The 26,455-nt window shown below is 35.5% G+C and overlaps 2 protein-coding genes and 1 pseudogene across 18 annotated transcripts in view; all 3 read right to left on the bottom strand.

The window, feature by feature from the left end:
* Window positions 1–298: 298 nt before the first annotated feature.
* Window positions 299–5,338, bottom strand: LOC121258833 (annotated as a pseudogene).
* Window positions 5,339–9,963: 4,625 nt separating this feature from the next.
* LOC121257086 (probable WRKY transcription factor 9) lies at window positions 9,964–12,237 on the bottom strand. Its single transcript, XM_041157961.1, has 5 exons — window positions 11,941–12,237; window positions 11,655–11,795; window positions 11,190–11,558; window positions 10,965–11,078; window positions 9,964–10,840 (listed from the first exon to the last, which is right to left on the bottom strand). Exons 1-5 carry the CDS (start codon window positions 12,223–12,225, stop codon window positions 10,100–10,102), a joined length of 1,650 nt encoding a protein of 549 aa, XP_041013895.1. The 5' UTR covers window positions 12,226–12,237; the 3' UTR covers window positions 9,964–10,099.
* A 4,661-nt stretch (window positions 12,238–16,898) lies between these two features.
* The window catches only part of LOC121257622, a 26,155-nt gene continuing 16,598 nt past the window's right edge, over window positions 16,899–26,455 (bottom strand). For 2 of the 17 annotated variants that reach the window (XM_041158730.1, XM_041158729.1), the window contains exons 2-6: window positions 24,288–24,676; window positions 23,028–23,797; window positions 22,852–22,941; window positions 18,078–18,839; window positions 16,899–17,952 (exon numbers count right to left, since the gene is read on the bottom strand). In XM_041158730.1, the coding sequence (XP_041014664.1) occupies window positions 17,818–17,952; window positions 18,078–18,839; window positions 22,852–22,941; window positions 23,028–23,797; window positions 24,288–24,396 (1,866 nt within the window). In that variant the 5' untranslated portion in view covers window positions 24,397–24,676 and the 3' untranslated portion in view covers window positions 16,899–17,817. Of the gene's footprint in view, window positions 17,966–18,077; window positions 18,840–22,851; window positions 22,942–23,027; window positions 23,798–24,287; window positions 25,609–26,455 lie in introns of those variants that run through there. The other 15 variants (XR_005939256.1, XR_005939255.1, XR_005939254.1 and 12 more) reach the window with 15 other exon arrangements.

Below are 26,455 nucleotides of genomic sequence, written 5' to 3'. Positions count from 1 at the left end.
TTTTACCCAAATAATATTAGTGAAGAAACTGAAGCCTTTTATAATGAGTAGTTAACTGCTTGAATCGTTACATTTCACTATGTTGTGTCATTCACCCTTTCCGATTTCCACTTTAAGGTCCTTTGTCGCTTGGTGTTGGGGTGCTTCCAAATTGGATGCAGACATCTTTCCTTTATATTTGATAATCATGCCAAATTGCACGTGAACTTCTTCCGATTTCTATGTGTCCATTTCTGCCTCTCACGATGAATCAAGTAAGAATATGCATTTACAGTAAAAACTGGTTACCAACTGGACATAAGAAGAAGAATCATTTATACCAAAATACAATGGAAGTTACCATTGGAGGAAACATAAGCAATTCTAAGACATATACCAAAAAGGTAACCGAGTTCATCCTAGAAACTCAGAACCCAACAAGGCCGATTGTAAAATTTGAACAAAAAAACTAAAAAAAAAGAGGAGGAAATAATGCCAAAGCAATAACTGCATGCTAAAGGCAAGTAAACAGATACAGAAAGGAAAGGTGTGATGGAGGGGCTTCAATGACTACTGATCACTTTTTTCAGCATGTGGACTTGTATTATCTGCTTCTGGTTTGACTGTTTTTTCACTCCTGCCTGGATCGTCAACATCCAGCACATCGTCCATCATGTCATCACATTGATATCTTCCACATCATCCTCATCCTCGTTCTTGTTACCATCAGGGATTTTTCTTTTTTTGGGACCATGCTCAAGCCTATGGGTATCCAATTCTTTATCCATTGTTTCCTGTAAGTTCAACATATCATTATTTGTTTTCCTTGCTTTCCTTGCATTTTGCCATCTCTCCAAATCCTTTTCAACGTTGGCAACATACTGCTCCTGAATCTGTTTCTGATACAAGGACAGTTTCTCCCTCCTGGTAGCCTTCCACACTAGAAATGCCTGGTAAATAAATTTGTAAGAGAGGTGAATGTGCAAGTGCAAAATATTTCAGATAAATTTGTGTACGAGTGATATTAGTTAGTTCCTTCTGATTATACTATCATCCTTTCCGCATGGTTTTGCAATCTACCATTGCCCCTATTTTACTTAACATGGGGATGGTCAGGCTCAGCTCAAATCAGATTGGAAAATTTTCTGAAGCTTGGCTCGAGCTCATTCTAATTTTGGATATCCTGCTGGAGGTTTGCTCCAAAACTGCATTAGACGTTTGGTGATAGCTCAGCTGGCTCACTTTGGTCAAACAGACTCAAGCACAAGCCACACTCAAGCTGAAGACAAATTTTCCAACTTCTATTTCTTTAAAATGAAAACTAAAAGTCAAGCCATGAATATATATAAATATGGCTACAATAGGCCAGGAACATTGGCAAGATGAAAAATTTTGTTCAAGCACAGCCAGCTTGGTGTGTGGTGAAGGCCCTAGACCAGCCAGTCACAAGCAGAACTTGAGAGGCTTGGATGGTTCGATAGCTCTCGAATCAAGTACAGAAAGCGATTTCAGTAGGAAAGGAAAATTCATAGGTTCAGGATGGTAGAGCTCTCCCGTAGCCGAAGCCAGTTACAGTAATTGCCGACAAACCCATTCTCACCACTGAACACAAATTTCAAGCTTCTGTTTAATTAAAAAGACCAGGAAGAACTTATTAACATGTGCAAAAACAATTTCAAGAGATGCATTGGTTCAATGGTAAGGGTGTGTTGTTTCAAATGAGAGCATATGGGTTCAAACCACCATAGCTACACTTTGTTTGTTTAATTTACTTATAAAAAAAAAACATATGCAAAAACAATAAAGGTAAGAAAGTTCTGTCCATTTTCTTTCCAAAATCATTTTCACTAACTATATAGAAGGCAATGAAAAAAGGAAAAATATATAGATGGTAATGTAAACATTGAAGAAAATAAGGATTGGAAAGTTCCCATGGCAGCTGCTAAAAGGGATTGGAAAATAAGGCCTCGTTTGTTTTCGCAGATGAAATGAGATGAGTTGAGATAAAAGTTGAAAGTTGAATAAAATATTGTTAGAATATATTTTTTTAATATTATTTTTGTTTTGAGATTTGAAAAAGTTAAATTGTTTATTTTATTTTATATGGAAATTTGAAAAAGTTGTAATGATTAGATGAAATGAGATGAGAATGATCGTGAAAACAAACAAGGCCTAAGGATAAAAGTATAGGATGGCTAACGGAAGGGTTACCCTCATGCTTGTGCAGACCACTAAGGCACGCTCTATGGATGGAATCTGGACACATAAGGGAGAGAGGTGCACTCACAAAGTTGCATGATCAAGTGAGGCTGAAGGAACAAAAGTTATAAGGAACCCTTGTTGAGAAAATCACCTGTTCTTTATGCTGCTGAACCAAGGTTTCGTCTTCTTCTAAAGGCTTCTTGGGTGAATAATATATTGGAGGCTGCTCTGCCTTGGTCCTGGAAAAGAACATATTCCAAAACCAATCAGTAATGAGAGAAATATGTTGCATAAATTTTTTGTAATTCCGCCTAAAATCCTATGCTGAAGCAGGAAACATTTGCTGATCAAAATGCCTCAACACTTTTTGGTAAGTAAAAATGCATCCAACACTACAATCAACATGAACAGAAACTTATCTTTGTCTCAATAAAATGTGAATAAGGACACTTTTTGTACCAAAATTAAAAATAACCTGCAGCAGATATAGAGTACAGAAAGAGTATGACTACTAGGGCTCTCAACTAAGCACGCGAAAAGATTCATCATTAGAAAAGAAAAATGATAGCATGAAAATTTGATATGTAAAGAAAATGCACCTTATAAAATTGCCAAGTTTTTTGTGGTGATCACTGAAGAAAAAGCAATTCCAACTTCTTTTCTTCTGTCTTGGCAGTGACGCGCACCCTGAGAGTCTGATGAACAAAAAGGTTAAAAAATAAAATAACGAGACAATGATCATAATTGACAGAAAACAGAAGATCATTTTGAGGATTGACACATGCTAAAACTAAGGGTGGGTTTGAATACACAAACCTCCTTATCTCATCTCATCTCATCATTACAACTTTTCCAAATTCTTATACAAAAATATAATAAACAATTCAACTTTTTCAAATCCCAAAATAAAAATAATACTAAAAAAATATATCTAAAAATATTTTATTCAACTACTATTCAAAACATTTCATCTCATCCCATCACTGTCTATCCAAACCCAACCTAAGTTATAATGCATGACAAACCAGATCTCTCCTCCGCTTTTCTGCAATTTGCTCACGCTCTTGCTGCCTCAGCCTCTCGCTTTCTTCACGTGCTCGTTGCTCAGCCTGAAAATTATGAGACAGTTACTATCATCTTTTTTCTCGGTTATGAGACGGTTACTATCATAAGATTTCATTGTCAATATTATAAAGAGAACCGTATATAGGCCCTATCGTTCACAGACTAATAGCCAAAATAATCGTATGTGAATTCCTCAGTCACGGCATGATTGTCATAATTCATACCAACTTCTTGTCTCAACGAAATAAGTGAATGATATGACGTAAGAATTGAAAAGTTAAATATACTCACCATTTGTAGAGAATTTGACCTTCGCATGTATGCCTCTGTTCCTGAGAGTTGCATATCTTCTTTCCTGAATTTCTGGGACACGGTTTCACAAAAATGGTAAATATAAGGGCATGAATAAAATTGCAAAAATCCCAAACCAGGACTCTAGCTTAACACCTAAAGAATATCTTTAATTATTTTTATTTAAAGATCACCCCAATGCTAGTTTTTTTTTTCACCTAATTAGAAACAGCATGCTTCAACCCCTTTAGATAATGGATTTTTGAACATTACAGATAAACTCAAGCCAAAGGAGTGGCCAAATTTCATCTTGAAATTGGTAATGCGATAGCTTTTGTCCTCGTAGTATTTCTTCATAAAAATAAAGAGGTTTGAAAATTTTGAACCACAGAAGTTTGAAATCAATAATTTATGGTGCATGTATCTTCTAGAAAGTAACTTGTAAAAGTATCAAATTGTCAACTAGAGAGGACCTGGGAGAATTTTGACAACTCCACTCATCCTGTCAAGACATAAAAAAATTTTCATTGGCGCCAAAACCACTGTATCGTTCTCCATATGTTGTTTCCTCATCCTCAAAGTGGATAGATTTGTTTCTCCCAGCCCAAACATCCCACAAAAATCATTCAACTCATCCTTGTTGTCTACAAAAGCTCGGTAAATATACCAATAATTTGCATCATCGACACAAGTTTAAGAGAATGTTGAAAATGTTTTATCATGAAGTAAACTTGGAAGTAAAAATCAACACTATAAAACAACGGTAACAAAAAGTTCCAACCTTTAGATTGAACTAATATCTTTACTGTAAGTCAGTCTCTAATCAAAATAAAGCAACTGTTGTACACAAACCTCTAGAGTCCCCAAAAGCCGCCCAAGCATTCTTTTGTTCCTATTAACCGAGCTGGGATCCTCATTCTTCAGCAAAACCCTAGGAACATGCTTCACCAGTGGTCCCTCAGATTCCTGGCCAGAAATATTTAAACAAAAAAGGCATTAAGGCTTATTAGCTCCAAGCCAAAGCTAGTCATGAATGGAGAAGAATAAGAAACTTACCATCTTCGTTGCTCTTTGGCTTTCATCCCTTCTAGACCAGCCAGTCTGCTTCAAGTTCGATGGCTGTCTGTCGCTTTGATTAGCAGTGCCAGCTCCAGTAACTCCCTCCCTAATTGCATTCTCCTTCTTTAAATCCTTTTCTGCTTCTGTATCTTCGGTGATCTGCCCATCCTCCAGCTTCATTTGCAAATCAAGAAAGTTCAGTTAACTCTAACCAAGAAAATTTACGTGAAAGCATCTTCGGCTATCTCCAAAAAAAACACACGCACGCACAAAAGCTGAAATTCCGTTTAATTGAAGCAGACTATCATTCATTAGATAATCAAAACAGCACAAAACAGAGATTACACACTTTTGGAGTATGTCAGAAATGAATAATGACGGATAAAAGACAATCTCAACTGAACCAAATGCTACCATTTGTTCTTCAGAGGCGAACTTTTATTTATAGTAAAAAACTAACAAACGTCGGGTTGCAGTACGAAGTGAGAATTACAAACGATTTACCTTGACAACGGCCGACGAAAGTCGTCTTTTTCCAGGAGGTTGATCTTCCGCGTCGGTCCTATCTGCCTCAAACCGTTCATAAAGGGGGAAAAAAGGCTTTGTATCGGCAGGAAAAACGTCTTCTTTTGGTGGAAACGAATAAGGAACGAAAAAATGACGGAAGCGAACATGGGAAGAAAAACGCTTCTTGCAAGCGCCCGGTGTAGACAGCGTGTAAATATGATTGACGTAAAGACATTTGATAAGAAAGAAATTGAGTTAATAAGAGAGAGAAGAGAAGAGTTAAGAAGAGAGAGACCCGGCTGATGAGAGAGAAAAATCGAGCTCATGAGAGAGAGATTGAACTAATGAGAGAATAAGAATTCATTTTAAATCTGATGTAGTATAAACGACTGTACGTAGGGCTGAGCACCGACCGTTTCGAAGTCGGAGAGCCCAACCTCCGACTCCAAGACCTACAGAATCCGCTCCGACTCTGATTCCGAATTGTCAGAACGGAGTTAGATTTTTTTTATTTTTTATTTTTTGTCTTTTTTAACTTCATATTTGACCCACTTTTTTTTAAAAAAAAAATTGTGGGCTTTCAAATTTCAATTTTCTCAATATTACAATCTAAACTAATTAAACTTTTGATTATAACAAAAAATACAACTAAATAAAACAAGTAATATACTAACTTTTGATTAAACTTTTGCTATAGTGATTTTAATTTAGTAGAACTATATAATAGTATTAGTATAAATATTATAGTAACTATATCACTAATAGTATTAGTATACTAATACTAGTATATCACTATAGTTAATAGTACCTTATAGTAATATAACTATATTAGTATTAGTTATAGTGATTTAAATTTTAGTATTAGTATAAATTTTATAAAATATGTATAAAATCGGAGTCGGAGGGCCAGTGCGGAGTCGGATTCGGAGTTGGATTGTCAAATTTTTGCTCAGCCCTAACTGCACGCCAGTTGTATCTACCGATTGTATATAGAAGAACTGATATGGGAAGAGCACATAACGGTTCGAGTTTTTCTACGCAACCTCCACCACACTCCACACTTTATAATTTTTTAAATTTTAAAACTTTTTGAAATTTTTTTTGAGTTTATTCATTTTAAATTATTTCAAATTTTCTATTCATTATTTTTATAATAAATATTTGAAAAAAGAAAAAAATAATAAAAATTAAAAATAATGTGGAGTGGAGAGTATTAAGAGATTGTGAAGATTTATTTTTTAAAATAATAATAATAATATTAAAAAATAATATTTTATCATCTTAACTCAACTCAATTTAATGTGAAATGCTTAAAAGTGTTCGTGTTTATGCAGTTGTGCTGGTGTGTGCACCGTTGGACCTGCTCCAGATTTTGTTCTCGACTGACCCGCAAATAAATGGGTTTGGAGTCTTGGACCCTAACTCGACCTCATGATAATCTAATTATACTGGATTGAATGATATTTTTTTTTTTATTTTCTTCAAGAAATATGCTTTCTTTCTTTAAAAAAAAAAGGGAAAAAAATAATTTTTATTATTAAGTTCATTAAGTTGGATTGTGAATTGACATGTCCAATAGAATGAGCCTGATAGTTTGGAGGATTATGCCAAAAAGTGATGGGCCTTGACTGAGTATGCCAAAACACAAGTACTAGACCCAAGTTGAAGGCCACGCCATATGGACCGAACTAGTAAGGGATGGACCGTCTCGGCCCAGAATGCAAGATCCTTTGTACTCGTTAATGGTCTCCTAAGGAATTACACGAGTTCATTTTCTGTATGGAAATGAGATTATAAAGGTTTGAGATTCTGAAAGTTGAAGCTTTAAGGGATGTCATTAGAAAAGATTTGGTTTGAAGATGCCCAAGTGTCATGTATTAATTTGTAGAGTCCACTAGTTTGTATGTGCACACTGTATTGAATTATTTGAGGTGCAATTGCGAGAAACACTTTACTAAGAATCTGTGCACTTTTGAAATTAATTGGGACTTTATCTCTATCACATGTGGCCAATAAAAATAAAAAAACCATTGTTGGATTACAAATGGTGGTGCTGTACATACTAATTTAATTTTTTACCAAGTTTACAGTGTGTAATCGATAGAAAATCTCTCTTGGCTCAATCTCTTCCGAGTGTGGCTCTCATCAGATTCACTATAAGAAAAATAAACATTTGTGATTGATTATTTGCGACAAGAATGACTATTTATAACGAGACTCATTTTAGTAGGAAATAGTTATTTTCGCAGGAAATAACTGACTACAAATAAATAATTTTCTTGTAGTGATTGTTGATTGCAAGTCATGAGTGTCGCTCTCTTAGCGTGCTAGCTAGCTGCTCCATGCCAGTGAGAGAGATGCATGCATGTTGTTGGAGGAGGAAAGATCAATTCGAGTCGATCAACTAGATGATGACTATATATGATCCCATTTTGGTGCAATGAGATACAAAATCCTTATTCCGTTGTGTTTATTTTTTTGTAATAGTATATATAATTTAATTCCCATTTGGAAGAAATAAATTATATATGTGACAAGAGAAGCAGAAAGCATCGAAGCAACAATAGGCCGCAAGCTAGATATATTATAGCAGTACAATATTCAATTGGTAGGGCAGGCGTAATTGATCGGCGAGAACTCTCTGAATCTAGGTGAATTCACCACTTATTTCAAAAGCTTAAGTTAATGATCAGAAAGGATAATTAATATAATTATTTGTATTTTATTCTTAACATTCCCTCTTACGTGTGAGTCAGACTAATTTCTTTAATGAGTATGTCCAACATATGAAATATTTAATTAAATAAGTAAAGTGTAGAGTCACGAGTGTTTGAACTCAGAACATTTGCTCTAATACAATGTGAAATCACCAATTCATATCCAAAAATTTGAAGCTAATGAGAAGAGATAAATATTATTATTTGTATTGTATTCTTTAACAACATAGATAAACAAAAGTTATTATATCAATTTACACTAAAGCCAAATTATGAACCAAGTTGTACATGGCCAAGTATAATATGATTTGGAGCTTTGATGCCATTACAAGAAAACTGTTTATTTATGGTTAGTTAATTATTTCCTGTCAAAATAAGTTTCTAATTTTTATCACAAATCGTGATCATTATTGACGCAAATAATCCGTCACAAATACTCATTTTTTTATAGCGCGAGATATATAAAAACTTGTTCATGTTTATACTTTATTCATTTACTCATGAATGAACAGATTCGCACCCAAATTTAATGTTTGTGTGAAAAGGATGATGAACCAGGTTTGAGTAGGACAAAGTTCGGATATACGCAGAGATCTATATATACATTGTTTGGTTTTAAAGCTCTCGAAATAAGTTTGTTTTTAAGCCTCAACAAATCAAGATTAAATAGGAAAAGAAATCAACCCAAATTTATGACTTGTTTGTAAGCCTAGCTAATTCAAATGCATGTATGTGTACATCATGATGTAGTACGTACTTATATATGATAATATTCTTTCACAATCATGCATGTATATATGCATGCTATATATGCAAAAATCTCACATATGAATTAGCAGGTTCTACAGAATTTATGATCGTTCATACAGATTTTCCATCCTGACATTATTGATTCTTGAATGATCGATCATTGATAAATTATATATGTTGTGCTGGCAAATAAACAAATATTAAAGAGTTGACTTGGGGTTTAGATTCAGATGAAGTCATGATCGATGATCATCGATCATTAATGCTTGCACTAGGCATACATTTATATATATATATCAATATTATTTGATCATGATGATCTGTAATCCAGTATAAAATGACTCGATCGATCGATCCCTTCACGCAATTTGTGATCATGATCAGTCGAAATTAATTACAATATTATTATTTTATATCTTGGAAAGATGATCATCCTATCATCCAGGCTAGCTCTACGTAAATTAAGGCACTCGTTGTGCCGAAGCCAAAGTATTAAAGCAACATGCACGATTATTGAAGTTGCAGACTGCATGCAGTTCTATATATATAGTATTTATGAGGCATAAATACACACATACACACAGGTACGGTATTCTTGTTGCAGTGATTTATCAAAACAAATGTATAAAAAAAAAAAAACAGTACAATATCCAAAGCATGCTATTAAGTACTTATAAGAGCATTAATTAGCAGTAGAGTCAATAAAGTTTGATTAAAATTTAATTAGATAATCCATTTTTATAAATTTAGTTAGCTACTTTTCAATAACATCAAATAACAGACTCTCTAAATGTATCAATATTCTATAAAAATATTAATTTTGATATTTTCATTTATTTTAATTCTAATTGTAATTTGACTATTTATTCGTTATTAAAAAACTACACATTAATTTTCTAACATTAATATTAGATTTTAAAAGAAAAAATTGACATCAACTAATCATAATATTGTAGAACTAGAACTTGAAACAACACTCCAACAAGATGATGCTTTTGAGATGAACAAGAATTTTCTGGAGTTGTGAGATTGAGATTTAGGCGCTTCGTGCTTTTGAGATGAAGATAAATTTTCTAGAATTGTGAGATCACACGAAACGAATAGCATGCAGAAGAGGGAATTTTTAATGCCAAAATAATATTTGGCCAACAACTTGGACTGATGAACAGATTAATTGGCTCGTGAAAATGATCACAGTTAAAAGTATTGTACTTTTGTTGAGTCCACTATATTGATTTTTTTATGTAATCTAGTTAAGTTTTGGCCAAAATATAATTTTGTTGAGTCTACTACTAGTACTCTAATAATGCAATAAAAAAAAAAAAGTAATAACGGATCAAAGAAGAAGATCAAGATCAAAAAGATCAGCCAAAAAGAAAAAAAAATGCAGCATTGTATTAATATATATGCATGAATCTTATTGAGCAGAGAACCAAATCTTGATAAGATATGATACAGACCAAGTGTATACGTCTATTCCATTTGTTTCTAATTAAAAAGCTATAATAATCTGAATTCGATCGAAGTGTTCAAGGTGATTGCCCGAGTGGCTTATTACCATTTCCCAAGAGAGATTCGAGAACCCAGTTGTTGCCATTAGAGCTACCAGTAGTACTGATCTCCCCATGATCCCTAGGACCAGATAATGGAGTCCCCACAGGATGAGTACTTGTAGGACTCTCTTTATTGATGAAAGAGTTTATAGCAGCTGCAACGGCAACTCTAAATTTAGGGTTTGAAGTAATTGCCGTCACATTTTCTGCCATTAATGACTTATTTTCTTCATCTTTCCAATTCTTGATCTGATCCCGATCATGCAGATGATCCATTCTTCTCGGGATGGGAAAAATTAGATTGCCATTATGAAAACTTGGGTAATTGCCTCGCTGCATCCAAGAGAAATTACCAGCCTGTTGAGATGGTGAATACGAGGGGCTAGCCATTGGGAATATTTGAGGAGGATTATTGTAGGAGCTGTTGTTAGTCAGGTCAAGAACAATTCCTTTGGAAGGGTCATTAGGGTTTATGCTTCTAATGTTTGATAGATGCGAAGAAGGGTTAACCATATGGGAACCATGATAATTAGGAAGGGATACCTGGGTGAAGCTAGAGGTGCCATTTGAAAGAGGATTACTCGAATCTAATAACATAAAGGAAGCTGCTGCTGAGGTCGTGGAAGCCATGGCAGTTGCTCCCACAGGAAGTGGGTGGTTATGCGTTCCTTCATAGGTTGTCACCAGTATAGACATGTCCTCCAAGCATCTTTGCACCTAGTCATGCGCAAAAGAATAAACAACATTAACAATTAAAATTCAATGCAAAGAATGAAACCAAAGATTAAGCAAATTAATCCAAGTACGATAACTTTGATCAGTTTTGACAGGTAATTTGTACTTGTTTTCTAACTGGGCATCCAGGAGCTACAGTGCAACGATAATAGGCTCGGGGGCAAGGATTTCCTTTTGCGATTTTCTGCCCATATTTTCTCCATTGGCAACCATCGTTCATCTATATATAACATAGGAAAAAGTAGGGATCAATTATAAGTTGCACGTAATTGGGTGAATCTTATTGAGCTCATAAAATATCTATGAGATTCAGATGATAAATTAAGCTCACTGTGGCTGCTTCACATCTAACTCTGACCGAAACCCTGGCTTTTCTGTTGGCTGGAGAGGCGACATGGCTTGTAATTTCGGCCGGCAAATGATCATTCCGGTACTGTAGCTTGTTTTGTACAGTGGCAAAAGTCGCCAATTCTTCCTTATTATCTTCTTTACCTTCCAGCAGTACTCTGTGATCTTGTTCTTCAGAATCCGTCTGTAGCCTCAGTGACAACCCTAATTCACTCTCTCTGATACCATCCTTGTGGGATGGAGAGGGAAGCCTTGGGGGGGTGATATCTAGAATATTATTGGCAACTGTCTTTAGTTGATCTTGACTATCGTCGTGATCATTACCATGGAGCAGAAGAAATATTTGTGGATCCTGAATCGAAGAAAAGAGTAAATTATATAATTACAATATATAATCAATATCCCACAAAACAATGGACAGAAATCGATAAATTGCATGCGAAAATACCTTCATGTCTTGGTTATTTTGCTGGATATTGGCGAGTTTCGTCTGTAAATCGTTGTAGTCTTTCAATGTTTGTTCCACGGTGTTCCTCAACACCTTGTTTTCCTCTTTCATGCGGTTCATCTCCTTTCGTAGCAAAGAAAACTAGTAAAAACATGACAGATTTCTTCGATCGTCAGTCGACGGATATACAATTATACATGACAAATGAGTAGTAGTACTGATATTGATGCTTTAATTGTTAACAAAGGGTTATATATATATATATATATATAAGCTGGGTACGTACCTCTTTAGTCTGCTCCATAGATACTTCCATTATTAATGCATCATCGTCTACTTGATGATCTCCTGCGCTGGCCTGATGATGATCAAGTAGTAGTACTACTGCTTGATCTAATTCTGCATCACGAAAATCATGATTCTTCGTTTGTGGTGCTTGTTCATGATGTTGTTTTTCTTTTTCTTTTTGATCTTCCCGATCGTTTTCTTGATCTACTAGTACTAGTTCATGATCTGCAGCATGTAATTCTTTAGCATGTAGCTTGAGTGACAGATCAATCTCCATGGCCATCTCTGATCTCTCTTTCTCAGCAAGACAAAACTGCAGAATGATCTCTTTCTTCCTATTAATGCTACTTTTGAGGCACCAAAGTCAATTCCTTCGTCTCAAAGACGTACTATTGGCACACAAGGCCGACGCATATATCCAAGCTTTGACTTTTATTGGCCACCTTAATTAACCTCATGAATTTAATATGAATTACTAAGAATCAATTAAGTACCTAATATTATACACATTTCATATGCATATATAACATGAGAAATTCGTGTATTTATTTTAAAAAATTGAATAAATTTATAATTAAAATGAAAATTTTAATTTTTTAATAATAGATTTTACTCTTTTTAAAAATTAAAGAGTGTACAATACTTACGCAATTTATAACTATATCTAACATTAATCATATTCGGCGAAAATGATGACCATCAGTACTAATCCTCAAAATCACTCTTTTTGACAATATTATATATAGTATTAGTAATTTTGCCAGCTGATACTTGTATATATATGGTCCCCCCCAGTTAGAAGAGAAGCCCAAAGTTTTAAATATATATGGTAAATCATAGCCTTAGCGGCTAGGAATTAGCTAGGAGGCAAAATAAATAGTCTAGCTAGCTTCTTTTTTTTAATTTTTAGGGTAAATATCATTTTACAGTGGAGCCTGCAATTATCAAAGATACTCAAAAGCATAATTTAAGGGCATGCATGAGTTGCCTGCAGTCACCCAATACATGCAAAACTCATTTTAGTACTACATTTACATTATAAAATTAAATATTAATGGGTATATTTAATTACTAGTTTTATTTAATTATTATTATTGCTGTGACGACATGCATCATCTAATTCCCTTCGTATATGGAATAAGCTAGCTAGCTAGCCCCATACGAAAACCAATAAGAAAACCTTGGGATCATGAGATCGATCTTGAATTCTTCAACACAAAGACCTCAAGCGAGTACTGGCCATCGTCGACCCTACTCGATCCCATTCTTGGACACAATTTTTTTTGTTATAAGAATCAATGTTTTATATAAAGATATTTTATAAAAATAAACTCATAAATTGATATAATCATTTAATATAGTACATTAGATTAATATTTTATATTTTATTATAAAATAGATCTAATATATCATATAAATTCATATATACCAATTTATAAATTTAATTATTTTATATAATCTCTTTGTATATAGTTGTAGCACTTTTTTCTTCTTCTTCTTTTTAATTATTATTATTATTATTATCCTCCAGCTCTGCACAACCTCGGCATCCCTCCCACGTCAAAGTATACTACTCATGCAGTTTTCCTAGTATAAGCTCCAAGTCGTAGTCACATATATTATATAAAACTCGTAATGTGTTGTTTTTTTTTCTTTACCTCTGATCAGCTGATCTGGAGGTCGAAATTCAACTTACTATTTATGGTTAGTTAATTATTAATTAATATGCACGATACCTTATATTAATCATGAATGAATAATATTACCCACTTAAAAAAAGAAAAAAAAAAAGAAAAAAAAGAAACAAGAGTACTAGTACATGGTTTAATGTTTGTTGAGCTATAATGGCATCTCATCATAAACATCGTTAATTTGAGTAATATTAGATACAAATCTCAAATGTACAAGTATTTTATAAAAATGTGGACCCACTCAAGAAAAAATTAGTTTTTCGTACTTTTTTTATGGACGTTGGATCCACAATTTTTTTTATAAAAGTCATACGCAAAACTACTTGTATACTTTGAGATTTGTATATATCATTTCTTTTTTGTTGTACTATATATTTTGAATTTACTAATAATTAATGTTATTTAATTAGAGTAGGATGTTAATTATTTTTTTCCAATATTAATTAGTACTTTATAAATTATTATTTACGTGTTATGTGGGATATATAATTGTGTATTAACTCTGATCTAGTCAATATGGGTGACGATGGAGCCAGTAGTACTACTATCTGTAAAGCTTTCTAAGTGGATCGTCCTCCGAGTTTTGTGGCAATCATGTTCTGTCACGATAAAGACATTAATATATATAGGAATTATCTGCCCATTAAAAAAAATCGTGACAATATTAATAGTAGGAATTATCTAATTATATCTATGTTATCGCGCGTCATGATCATTAATAAAATAATCCATTTTTCTTATAAACTGTGCATGAAATTTAATTACCTTGCTCGATGATCGAGATCAGCACCACCTGCTCCCTTCATTTTACTTGGTCCCTCATGATCAATAGTGTACGGATTTATTCTTTAAAATTTAATCAGATATTCGAAGATTAATTTTGAGGTGTAATCGAGAATCAAAATATCTCATATATATTGGAGATAGTGACCTGAAAGAAAATGAATCCAGAGAGTTGACCTGAGGAAAGAAAAGAAAATAAACCCATGATCATGCGAGATCAGGGTTTGATCTTTTGATTAATTTGACCTCTACTTTAATTTCTATGATCATTTCCGGCCAGCAGCTTGCTCGATCGAGAAGATGAACACGTACGTTGCATGGCTTCAAGCCTTGATCACGTGTGGGGCATCTGATCAATTAATTAATTATCAGACTTTTGCCAAAGCCAAGCACATTTCGACACAAAAACCACGTGGTCTCAGTTTTCGGCTAAGTGATTATGTGAGTATTTGGATTTTTGTGGGATTTTCGTGTTTAGAGTCTCATACATTGCATCATTAGTAAGACTACACAAGCTTGAAAGAAAGAAAGCAAGAATGAATCATGAACGAGACTTATTTAAGTTTCGATCTGGCTAGGTTAGGCTAGTATTGACAAAGCCTTCATCCGCGCCGCATGGCCGGATATTGCGTGCACTGAGTAATACTACCCACCATCATTTTTATTATTATTTTTATATTACTATTTGCTATAATATCCACATCATGAAATATTGAGAGGATGATAATAAAATGAATGATAAATATAATTTTTCTACTATACTGAAGACTTAATTAGACATTATTCATTATTTTCAATATAAAACATTAATTTGCTATTGATCATGAGAATCATGTTATTAATATTAGAATTATATATTTAGGAAAAAAATTATTTATTTTATTATTCGATTGAGATCATGTTAAAAACATTTTGCTAGCTAGCTATTGTGGGGTACTGATCACTTATTAGCTAGGACACTAAAAAACAGAAGTAATACTGATCAGAGGGGAAGGATCGGAGAACTAATTATGAAAGTAGGGCATAATATTATATATATATATATATATATGATGGTTTAGCAAAGATTAATAAGCCGTTTTTTTGGCAGGCAGCGGCTCTTTGAGTGTAATTTTCTTTCTTTCTTTGACTATTACTTAGGTGTCGTTTGGATTTGAAGATGAGTTGAGATGAGTTGTGAATAGTAATGAGATGGGTTGTGAATAGTAATGAGATTTGTGAACTAAACTTGATGAATAATAGTGAATAATAGTGAGATGAGTTGAGATAAATTGAGATGAGCTGAGATGGGTTATGAATCCAAACAGAACCTTAGTTTTTAGCAACAAGTACAAGTACTAGAAATTGTATTAAAAATAAAGGGTATACATGCATCCACCGATCGAAGGAAACGTAGCCTTAAGGTTAACTCCCACAGTACTACTAATCCAAGTTAGTAGGGGATCTAATTATCATGTGGACAACGTACATTATCATGTGGACAACGTACGTACCCTTAGTCATTAACAAGCTTTGGACCAAAAGAAAATGAATGGCCATTTGTCAAACACCTAGCATACACAAATTTAAGGATTATTAATTAATTTGTATATACCTTAGATTTAGGTTCTTCGTGAGTTTCCTTTGTATATGGAGAATTGGACGAGTCTACACATATTTTATTGCCAAGTAGATATTAAGAATAGTTTCAGAGTATATGAATTTGTAGTATTTTCATACTATTTTAATTAATCAGATATGTTATGATATGAAGAGAATATTACGCGGGGGTGTCTTCCATATTCTAAGAGTAGCAAGTGCATCCCATGACCAAATAAATGTAAGGGATGCCCACAAAGAGAGGAAAAAAAAAAAAAAAAATAACACTAAATGCAGGAGATAATATATACAGAATATTGAAATATAATTATGAGTAATGTTATATACAGTCGTAGGATGCATAAGCGTTGAACGATCGCTTTGAAAAAAGAGTGTGATTCACAATTAAAAAATTAATTTTTTTACATGAATCCCGTATTTACTCAATTTTTCTAAAAATATTATGTGCTGCTTGTAGTCTTGTACACTCCACGACTGTAAATATTATTTCTCCAAAATTATACACTTGTAACTCTCTTATAACTCTTTTATAACTTATCTAACAATGAATCGATATAAACATGCCGCTTCATTAAAATTGACTCTCAATTTTATAAAACTACCATTCATTTAATATAAAATTGTAATTTTCTTGTTTTGGGGGGGGGGGGGGGTTTCCTGTTAATGAGATTTTCCAGATTTTTTTTTTTTTTTTTTTGGCTTAATTCAAAGATGAAATGTATAGAGAGAAACCCGTCGTGTTATATTCAAAGTTGCAGCTATTCGGTCTAACTTTTTTGTGACTCAATTGTCCATTGATTTCCTCTCTAACTATCGATTTAATATTCAAAGAGGGCTGGTTCACATATCAACATTATTAAATACACACACATATTATATATATATATATATATAATTTAATCAGATAAAATAAGAAGAATCTCAATTTCCCACAGGTAGGTAGATAATCAAGTTGACTACTTGGGGATGGTACAGTAGTCACTGAGTGAATAATGATTCATGCACGCGTACCAAAATAAAAGCCAGCGGCCGAAATCGCGCAGGAATGCTTTGATTCTATGTACCGAGAGGCTTGCTAACCATCGTTACCATATTAGACTAGACTCGACTCGACTCTAGAATAGTTGGCTGGTTCAAAGCCATGGTATTTGGTGGTTCTGTACGGCCTCCAATGAATAAAAACAGACCAAATCCCTTCTTGTGCATACCCCTCCTGTCCTCCTCATCCCAGAAAGTCCCTAAAATATATATATATATATATATATGGCACTCAACACCAGAGCATCTGGGCACGTAACATCCTTCCATGAAAACCCTGTCAACCATTGTTTCAAGCAGCAGCATTTTGAACACAGGCCAGTCAGTTGTGTCGTATAAACGCATATGAAGTGATGGCTTTTTTATCCTTGAATTTCCCCTGCTTTCCCTGTAAGAATAAGTAAAAGGCTATAGGAAAAGGGAAAATAAAAAAACAACACGAGATTACTGATATTCTCGCTTCCTTTTCTTTTCTCAGATAACCCAATAAATCATAGAGGAGCAATTGACTAGAATGAAAAAGAAACTAAACCCTTGTATTAACCTTAAGCAGGCCTGGCACATCATCAATTGTTGTTCGTACAGCTTGTTCCACATAGCTTTCAGCAAACATCAGCAGCACCAGACATCCACTTCAAAACCAACTTGGCTCAAATCCTCTTCTCTTCTCAAATATGAATCAAAGCCAAAAAATAAAATAAAAAGTTAAAACTACCTCCGCAGTCATACTCAGGTTTCCTATCTTTTCCCACACATTTGCCAAATCAAAATTCTTTCTCAGCAGCAAAGTTCCATTCAGACGAAGCACTGCCACAACTTTTCTTGTGCGGGTTAAGTGCCACTGATATCTTTGCCTGCATCCCATGCAGAAGTTTTGATGATGGCTGCAATTTCACGTACTGCACAAGAGATCTTACAAAGAAGTATTTAGAAGACATCACATTCTAATATTTTCTTAATAAATAAATCACAGAACATGGAAACTTCAAAGGGAAAATAAAGAGAATTCTAGAAAAGCAGTTACCTTCATGTAGAAAGCACTGATCTCCTCCTCTGTAAGGCCTTCATCCTCTCCAGCATTTTCCTCCCACCCAAGTGATCGTAAAAATGCAGCCTCCTCCTCATCTGGATGAAGAATCAAGCCAGGGCTGGAGTGCTCCTCTGAATCTCTCAAACATCTCTGAGACGCATCACAAGCATTGCCACTGTGGGCTATCTCACCCCTTCTTTCAGACAAGTCTGCAACAGAAGTATCCAATGAAAGGGCATCTCTACTCTGAAAAGGGATAGACATATCACGCAAAGCTACCGTGGCCAATTTATCAGAAATCTCTGCAACAGAGACAACCGGGCCAGGATCAGGGACAGCAGAAGGGGGATTCACAGAAGAGTTCTTTCTTGAAAGACTTTTGAAGAAATCATTCCGGCTCTGAGCTTGAGACGATGATTTCCTCTCCAAAGTAGTTCGACTAGCAATTGGCCTGCGCTCAGCACTGGCCGGGCTTAAATTGTTGCTTAAGTTCTTAGAGAGAGAAGATCCAGCAGCAGACGGAGTGAGACCAAGTGGACTATTAGCTACTCTGCTTCGATTAGCAGGACTCGGGCCATCCTTAGCAGTGGAAGAGAAACCATTCAGCTCTCGTGATGAATTGAGGATGCGGAGATTGCCCACAGATATCTTTGTAACATCAGACCCTCCATGTGGAGTTTGATTAATAGAGTGTGAAGAGGGGAATGTATGCTGCTGCCCAATATAGGGTTTTGATTTCTCTGAAGGACTGGGCACCTGAAAGTAATCAAACAAAAATGAGACAGCATTGTTATGTATATAATTTAGGTCTATCTATATTTAGATTGTATAGCAGAGAATTAAGCTAACTATAAATAGACTTAACGTGTATAGACACTTAACATGTCACAGAGAAATCAGTAGAAGAAATATCTAGCAAGTTATAACTCTTTCCTATAAATAATGAAAGAAACCTAATGGAAGAGGTATTCAGACCAATATTGACAAACATTACCTTTTTAAGCTTTAGAACGATAACCCAACCCTGCTGCATGGACAATAACAGAATTTACCAGCAGTAAACATAGATTGTTGCCGTGATTTTTTTTTTTTTTTTGGGGGGGGGTCATGCATTGTTATGAATAGTTACTGTCCAAGTCTAGGAAGGAATTGATCAAACCTTTAAGCCAGCAAAGCCTAATCAAACCAATTTATAAAAGAAAGGTCTCAGGCTAGAAGTGTCAACAAACAATACTTTTCTCATTACAACCAGCACAATAGCTTCAACTATATCATCCTTGCTATGTTTTCACTTTGAAAAAAAAAATTGAGATATTCCCAATGTGCAATAGATGGCTTAACCCTACCGTACGCTTTTGCTCGCTGACCTTGAAAGGCTGCTAAAATACAAAGAGCTTGTTATTTGCTAATATCCTCAAGGAGGTGGTGGAATATGCTACCCTTGACAAGCAGCCCAGGAGCACAATCTCTTTAATGCAGATGATGCCACCACCATGACCATTTGGTTCATGTCTTCCCCGCAAGAAACATCCCACCATGGACATGCTCCCCATGATGTCCCACTTAATAATTGGAGACTGTGGATGTGTAAAAAAGATGAGGAGTCTCTGGATCATCTTCTTCTGTATTGTGAGGTTGCCAGAGTGTTATGGGAAGATGTATTCAGACGATTAGAGCTAGCCTGGGTTATGTCTGCCACTATGGTTGAGCTTCTAGCCAGTTGGACAAATCTAGGTGGTGTTCCACAAATCACAGTTGTGTGAAAGATGGTTTCTATCTGTATCTTGTGGTGCATATGGCATGAACATAATGACCGGACGTTTGAAGACAATGAGCGCTCATTGGAAGAGCTTAGACTACTTTTTGTTAGAACTCTATTTCTATGGTCAAATCTGTTGATTTCAAAGATTTTCATGATTTTCTTGTTTCTATTTCTCACTCCTAGATAGGTGTCACCTCTTGTATACCATCTTGTGTACTTGGGCTATGCATATTATTATTAATACAATTGCTTACTTGTAAAAAAAAATAAAAATGGAGCCTCCACGGTGCCCTTGTTCTTGTGTACCATGACCATGTCCGCCTAAATATCCTTCTCTATGACCATGCCACCATCTCATGTCCCTCACCATGAGGTTGGCGCTCTTAATGTCTCCAGTTGAGATATTACCCTAAAAATTTCAACTATTCCAAATAGGCCTGCTACCCGCATGGTGCGGGGCGGGGGGTGCCCTTCCCCGCACCCCGCCCCGCACCATGCGGGGTTGGGGATTTCCCCCCCGCCCCCGGGAGCGGGGGCGGGGGAAAAACCCCCATCCGCCCGGCCCCCCGCCATTATGTTAAAAAAAAATTTTTTTTGGTCTAAAAAAATATTTTTAGACCAAAATTATAATATATTTTAAATAATAAATTAAAATTTATAAATATAAAAAAATTTAAACTCATTAGAGTTAGATTTTGGATTGATTTGGCCTCCTAGGCCAATCTTTATATAGGAGGCCAAGACAATACAATAGTCATCCTTAAGCAATGTGGGACTTAGTAGTAAGTCCCACATTGCTTAAGGATGACTATTGTATTGCCTTGGCCTCCTATATAAAGATTGGCCTAGGAGGCCAAAACAATCCAATGACTTGAATATAATTTTAAGTCTTTTATAAATTGTGTATATCTATATACAATATATTTATTTAATATATATAAATAAAAAATTTTTTTTAATGTGGGGCGGGGGCGGGGGCGGGGCGGGGCCCTGCTGGGGTCATCCCGCCCCCCGCCCCCGCTATACCCTCTCTATGCGGGGCGGGGGACCCCGCCCCCGCATGGGCGGAGCGGGTTAGCCCGCCCGCCCATGCAGGGGAGAGGCGGAAGCCGGGCGGGGCAGCGGGGCCGAGAGGCGGAAGCCGGGCGGGGCAGCGGGGCCCCGCTGCCCACCCCTAATTCCAAATATGACTATCAATACTATATTGTAAGGCCACACAAGTATATCAATTGGTAACTCTCATTTTTGCTCCCCGTGCACCTCTAGGATTAGTTGGGACTTTGTTCTCGGACACCCGGTGCCAATAAAAAAAACTCTCATTTTTGCTCAAACAATATGATGGAAAAAAATTAAAAAATCTGTCAAGTTTGATTTTGCAACCCAAAGGACACAAGTAAGAAATCACTCAATGTACAAGAAAAATGTAGTAACTGCAAGCAAGCAGAAAACATATGGGAATTGGGGTTGGGGAGGTGGGGCACTAGTTCGACAATGGTACTCTTGATTGTTTGAGTAGGTGGGTCACATGAAGAAGCTGCCCATAAATCCAGTTGCTTATTTGGTGAGGCAACAAATCAATATTATCTCCTTTTCTGGTTGGTCAAGGGTAAAAACTTCTCTATGTATTCCATTCCCATTGATCCTGTTCCGCCAAACAGATCTTTCCTCTCATTCTCTATATCCCATAGGTGTACAGGTGAAATTTTATTTTTTTGTACGTCATGAGGCGAAAAATGTACAAGCCATTATCTTTAAGATTTGACAATCAAAGCAATAGATAGATATATTATTTTAAGAACCTTTTAGAAATTTAACTACCCCAAGTAAATCTTATTCATAACTCATCTGCATTTGCCAGAGCATAGGCTCATTACCTAAACCACCCAGTCCTATTGAGATTCCAACTTTCAGTTAAAACTCTCTTCTTTCCCTTCTTAAGACGTATCTAGCAAGACTAAGAAGGTAAAGTTGGCATGGCAGTGATATGTCAAAAGACTACGACAGCAAAGTCACATCAGGTAACAGATAAAAGGGGGTGGGGAGTTGGGTTGGCCAACAAAAATTAAATCCTCTCACTTTTTTCTTTTCATTCCAAACAAAGGAGTTCAATTTGAAATGAACAGAATTCCAACTTTTTGCATTTCCGAACACACTCAATGAAATGAAAGAAACTACTATCAATTACACTCAGTGTACAACTTTAAAAGATCTGTGGGGTAACACATACATTATTGTATGTATATAATCAGTAGTCACAGTATATTATCCTTGGTTGGTCCTGATCGTGGAATGGACACCCACTATTTCAAATGAACTAACGAGTATCCTGATCCTATATCTTAATATCTGACAAGCACAACTCCTCCACCGAAGTAATTTAATCACAAACAATGATTAAAAGAATCGCCAACAGGAACTGAGTAAAATTTCTTAGACTCAAAATGTGAACGGAAAGATCTATGGTATAGAGCCCTAGGTATTTATAATTACAAAGGAGGGAATCAACAGCTTCTTCTTAATCTGACTTTCCTATTCATTATTCATTGCCTTCCCCCGGAACAAGATTTTCTTTTTTCACTGGTGAATTTTGTCAATTACGTTCCTTACCAGCTTCGTTGATTTACTTTTGTTTGGAGATGTTATTTATACTCTTTCTATAAGAAACTGTTCAATAGCTTCTTCTCCTTTCTTTGAGGAAGGGAGATCGCAGACCATTGAATGTTCTTGCCATAGTTAATGTATGTCACAGTATATTATCCTTGGTTGGTCCTGATCGTGGAATGGACACCCACTATTTCAAATGAACTAACGAGTATCCTGATCCTATATCTTAATATCTGACAAGCACAAATCCTCCACCGAAGTAATTTAATCACAAACAATGATTAAAAGAATCACCAACAGGACCTGAGTAAAATTTCTTAGACTCAAAATGTGAACGGAAAGATCTATGGTATAGAGCCCTAGGTATTTATAATTACAAAGGAGGGAATCAACAGCTCTTACCAAGGCTTTTGGCATTGAAGGTGTCAAGGGAATCAATTGCCTAGATTGCTTCATAGTCAGCTCTTCAAGCCTTTGGTTTCCAAGAGATAACTAAATTTAGAATCATATGAACAATACATGAGCATGAATGTATGTTCTAACAAATGCTCGAAAATACAATAAAAAATCCAACTTACTTGAGGAAGTGCACGAGTGGGAGGAGGGCCCTGAGCCAATGTTTCAGCCATATTGAGGCCAGTCCCTGTGGTTGGAGACACAGAAGCTGAGCATGCAGAAATTGTTTGTTGACCCAATGCTGTGCCCGTGCTATTGCTTCCAGCAATTGCAGGCATCTCTACTAGAGCCGACTTCCAGCCATCACAACCAATCATGGACAAATTGCCAATTGGCAGACTCTGAATGGCAGTGTTCAAGCCAGAAGATGAGACTCTTCCTATTTCAGAACCACCTTGTCTCTCTTCAACTAGGAGTGAGGGAAATTCACTTTCAAATGCACTTTTAATGGTACTGCTAACAACACTACTACCACCAAACAAACCATCACCATTGCTGTGTTTGCTTTTAGCATTATTTGAGTCACCAGCTACTTTCCTGGGCCACATGTCACCACATTTTCTTGTAATAATAGACTGTGAATGTTGCAAAATATCCTTCTGAGACCTATTTGGTAAGATGCTACCAAGAGGATCAGAATAGTCACGCCACCTGTGGTTACCCAAAACCAACTTGCCCTTATCAGGGTAGTCATCAATGTTCTCCCAATCCCTATAACGGTGGCTTCTGCCAAAACTACTGTAAGACAGTGAGTGGGGAGAACTGTTACTACTATAACTCCGGCGAAAATTGATGGAAGTGGCTTGATCTGAAGCAAATAAATGACCAATTTCATGATCGCCGTCACTCAAGGATGATCTATTTCTTGTGTGCTTCGATATGTGATGATCATCTATTTCAGAAGACATGTGTACATGTTTTAGCTTAGCTCTTATTCATTTGTTCCGGAACATAATAAAAAGAGAAGACAACTAAAATTTTGTATCAAGATTTCATTCACTTCATATAATTAATGGTGATTTCACACTGAAACTGGTATAGTAATGCCTTATTTTTCTCGAAGATTTTTAAGCAACTTCCATACGTTCCCAAAGATGAAAGGAAGCATAAAGTTTGCTGTTTATGAACTCAGGAAAACGTAATAAACCAATATAATAAAGATTAATCCACAAAACAAAGTCTAGCAATACTCATAGGCTCGATACAGATTGAGTATTTGGCCTTTTCTTCTGAGACTAAAACAACAGAAAAATAGGAATCAAAACTTAGTATCCTTCTCTCTCCTTCAAATCTGTCAAGTTGTCAACAACCATGAAATAATCAAACAGATAAACAATCACTTGAAAGCATAGGATACGTGAAAGTGAGCAAATGAAAATTACCTGAGTGCAACGAAGATGATGAAAATTGATGGTCTGTGCTGACCCCACCAGCGACACTTCCACTGTTTTTCAGCCATTCGGGCACTAAAGGGGGCTCACTTCTATCCATAACTTGTCTCAATCATGATCAAAGAAAATTCAACGGACCCCGATTTTTCTTGTGTAAGACTCTCAACTTCCCCTCGATGTTTTCAAGTACTTCTCTAAAGACATAAATAATCACGCAACCTCACTTTAAACTCACTTTCAGTCAATACCAAAGCTCGCTTCGCATATACCCCCAAAGAAAACACGTCAGTGCTGATCTCAATCGAAATTCCAAAACCCTAATTCTTCAAAAGTGTCCTGTACACAGAAATTAGTCTCTCTCTCTATCTCTCTCTCTCTCTCTAAATGTATATCTATATATATTCGCCTCCCTATACAATATACACTATATACTATAAATAACAAAGAAATTGCTCGAGAAAACCACAATTCAATAGCAACCCCAATCAATCAAATACTTGAAAAACATATATAAACTCAAGGAAATGCTTCTAACAAAGAACACTTGGACAGAAAGTGTTTCCAGGAACAAGCAAAAGTGGTCAATACGGGCTTCTAAAATCCAAGGAGAACAGACCAACAAGACGGTCATCTCGGCCAACACTGTCTGAGAAAATGACCAACGTGCGTCCCTTGGATGAGCATGAGAGAAACCGAGCTATTCCTGATACATGGGCAAGGACCCACACCAGTTATGGTAAATAACACGAAAACCAAAGCCCAATAATTGTGAGCCCTAGAAAGGCAAATAAAACTTCCCGGGACCTAGGGCCTGGACATGGAACAGAGGAGAGAAACAGAGGCGAGCATGTATGTGTAGAAGGATTGAAGTGACCGAGCACGACTGACGAGCCGTTGGAAAGAAAGAACCGATGAGATCAATCAAACTCGCGTGTAACGGAGCCCCCAATCATGCGCTTCTCGAGGCTTCGCACCCATCTCAATGCGAAGCAGTGCGACGCAGCGAATCAGCAAGAACAAGCAAATAAGAACTGCGTGAAGGAAGGCAAAAAAGGTTTCTTTCGAAATCTAGAGACCAGAAAAGAGAAGTGCGGAGTTCGTAACACAAAACAAAAGTAATTCGAGTCGGAGATTAGGTTCTAGAGAGAGAAACGAACGAAGAGTTGGAAGGCACTCTTGAGAGTCTCTCGAATCCTCGATCTGCTTTTCTTATGCAGCGACGAGCGGGAGAGAGAGAGAGAGAGAAGACTAGAGAGCAAGTTTTGTGTGTGAACAGTGTGTTAAGTGTTGGAGGTTGGCTAAACGACTGCCTTTTGTCCAAGTCTACTACTTGCTTTTTAAAAAGCTAACACAGACGTACGACGCCGCTTTCATCGTTTCGATCCCAAAATCATAATATAAAATATTAAAATCATCTCATCTATTATAATTTTTATAAATTTTTATATAAAATATAACAAATAATTTAATTTTTTTAATAATATTTTATTTAATTTTTAATTTTTATCTAAAATTATTTATCTATACTCGTCATTCCCACCTACATCAAACAAACGACAAAAACAGACAAACGAGGAGGGAAGGGGTTCTGACTTCTTATCTTTGCTCAATGTTGAAAATTTCAATTGTAATAATAAATGGAAAAGAAAAATGTTAGGAAGATCGTTTTGGACTCTTCATTTATTTTGCTCGATTTATTTTTTAAATTTTTTTATTTAATGATTAAGAAAATATTATTTAATAATATTATAAATTTTGCTTTTTTTAATATTTAAAAGTGTTAAAAAAATGTGAAAAAATGTTCACTAAGTCAAAAAATAAAAAACCTAAAAAAAATTTTAAAAAAACCAATCAGCCAAAAAAATGGAGAGCCCCTAACATTGCTCAATGAAAAAAATATATTCATAATTTATTTTTTTATTATTCTTTTATCATCTCTTGATGTAACATTAGATGATAAGTTCATAAATAAAATATAATAAATAGTTTTCAATCATCTAATACTACATCATAAAATGATGGAAGGATTATGAGAATTTAAATGATGAGTACCATTACTCGTAATAAATATATTATATTCAATTTTTTAATATTTATTGATTTCATTTTCGTCTTGATTACCTAATTCAAATAAGATGAGATATTTTATTGTAATATTA

Source organism: Juglans microcarpa x Juglans regia, chromosome 3S, assembly GCF_004785595.1.
Source record: "Juglans microcarpa x Juglans regia isolate MS1-56 chromosome 3S, Jm3101_v1.0, whole genome shotgun sequence".
NCBI lineage: Eukaryota > Viridiplantae > Streptophyta > Magnoliopsida > Fagales > Juglandaceae > Juglans > Juglans microcarpa x Juglans regia.
Note: the sequence above shows the minus strand (reverse complement) of the source record. Positions and strands in the feature narration are given on the sequence as shown.

Bases quoted from the DNA above. Each gene is read 5' to 3' on its own strand.
- LOC121257086 (XM_041157961.1), bottom strand. From the start codon at position 12,225: ATGGCCATGGAGATTGATCTGTCACTCAAGCTACATGCTAAAGAATTA. The intron at 11,559-11,654 runs GTATTTTCGCAT...TCTTCGATTCAG, and splicing joins AAAATAACCAAGACATGAAG to GATCCACAAATATTTCTTCT. The intron at 11,079-11,189 runs GTGAGCTTAATT...TGTTATATATAG, and splicing joins TTAGATGTGAAGCAGCCACA to ATGAACGATGGTTGCCAATG.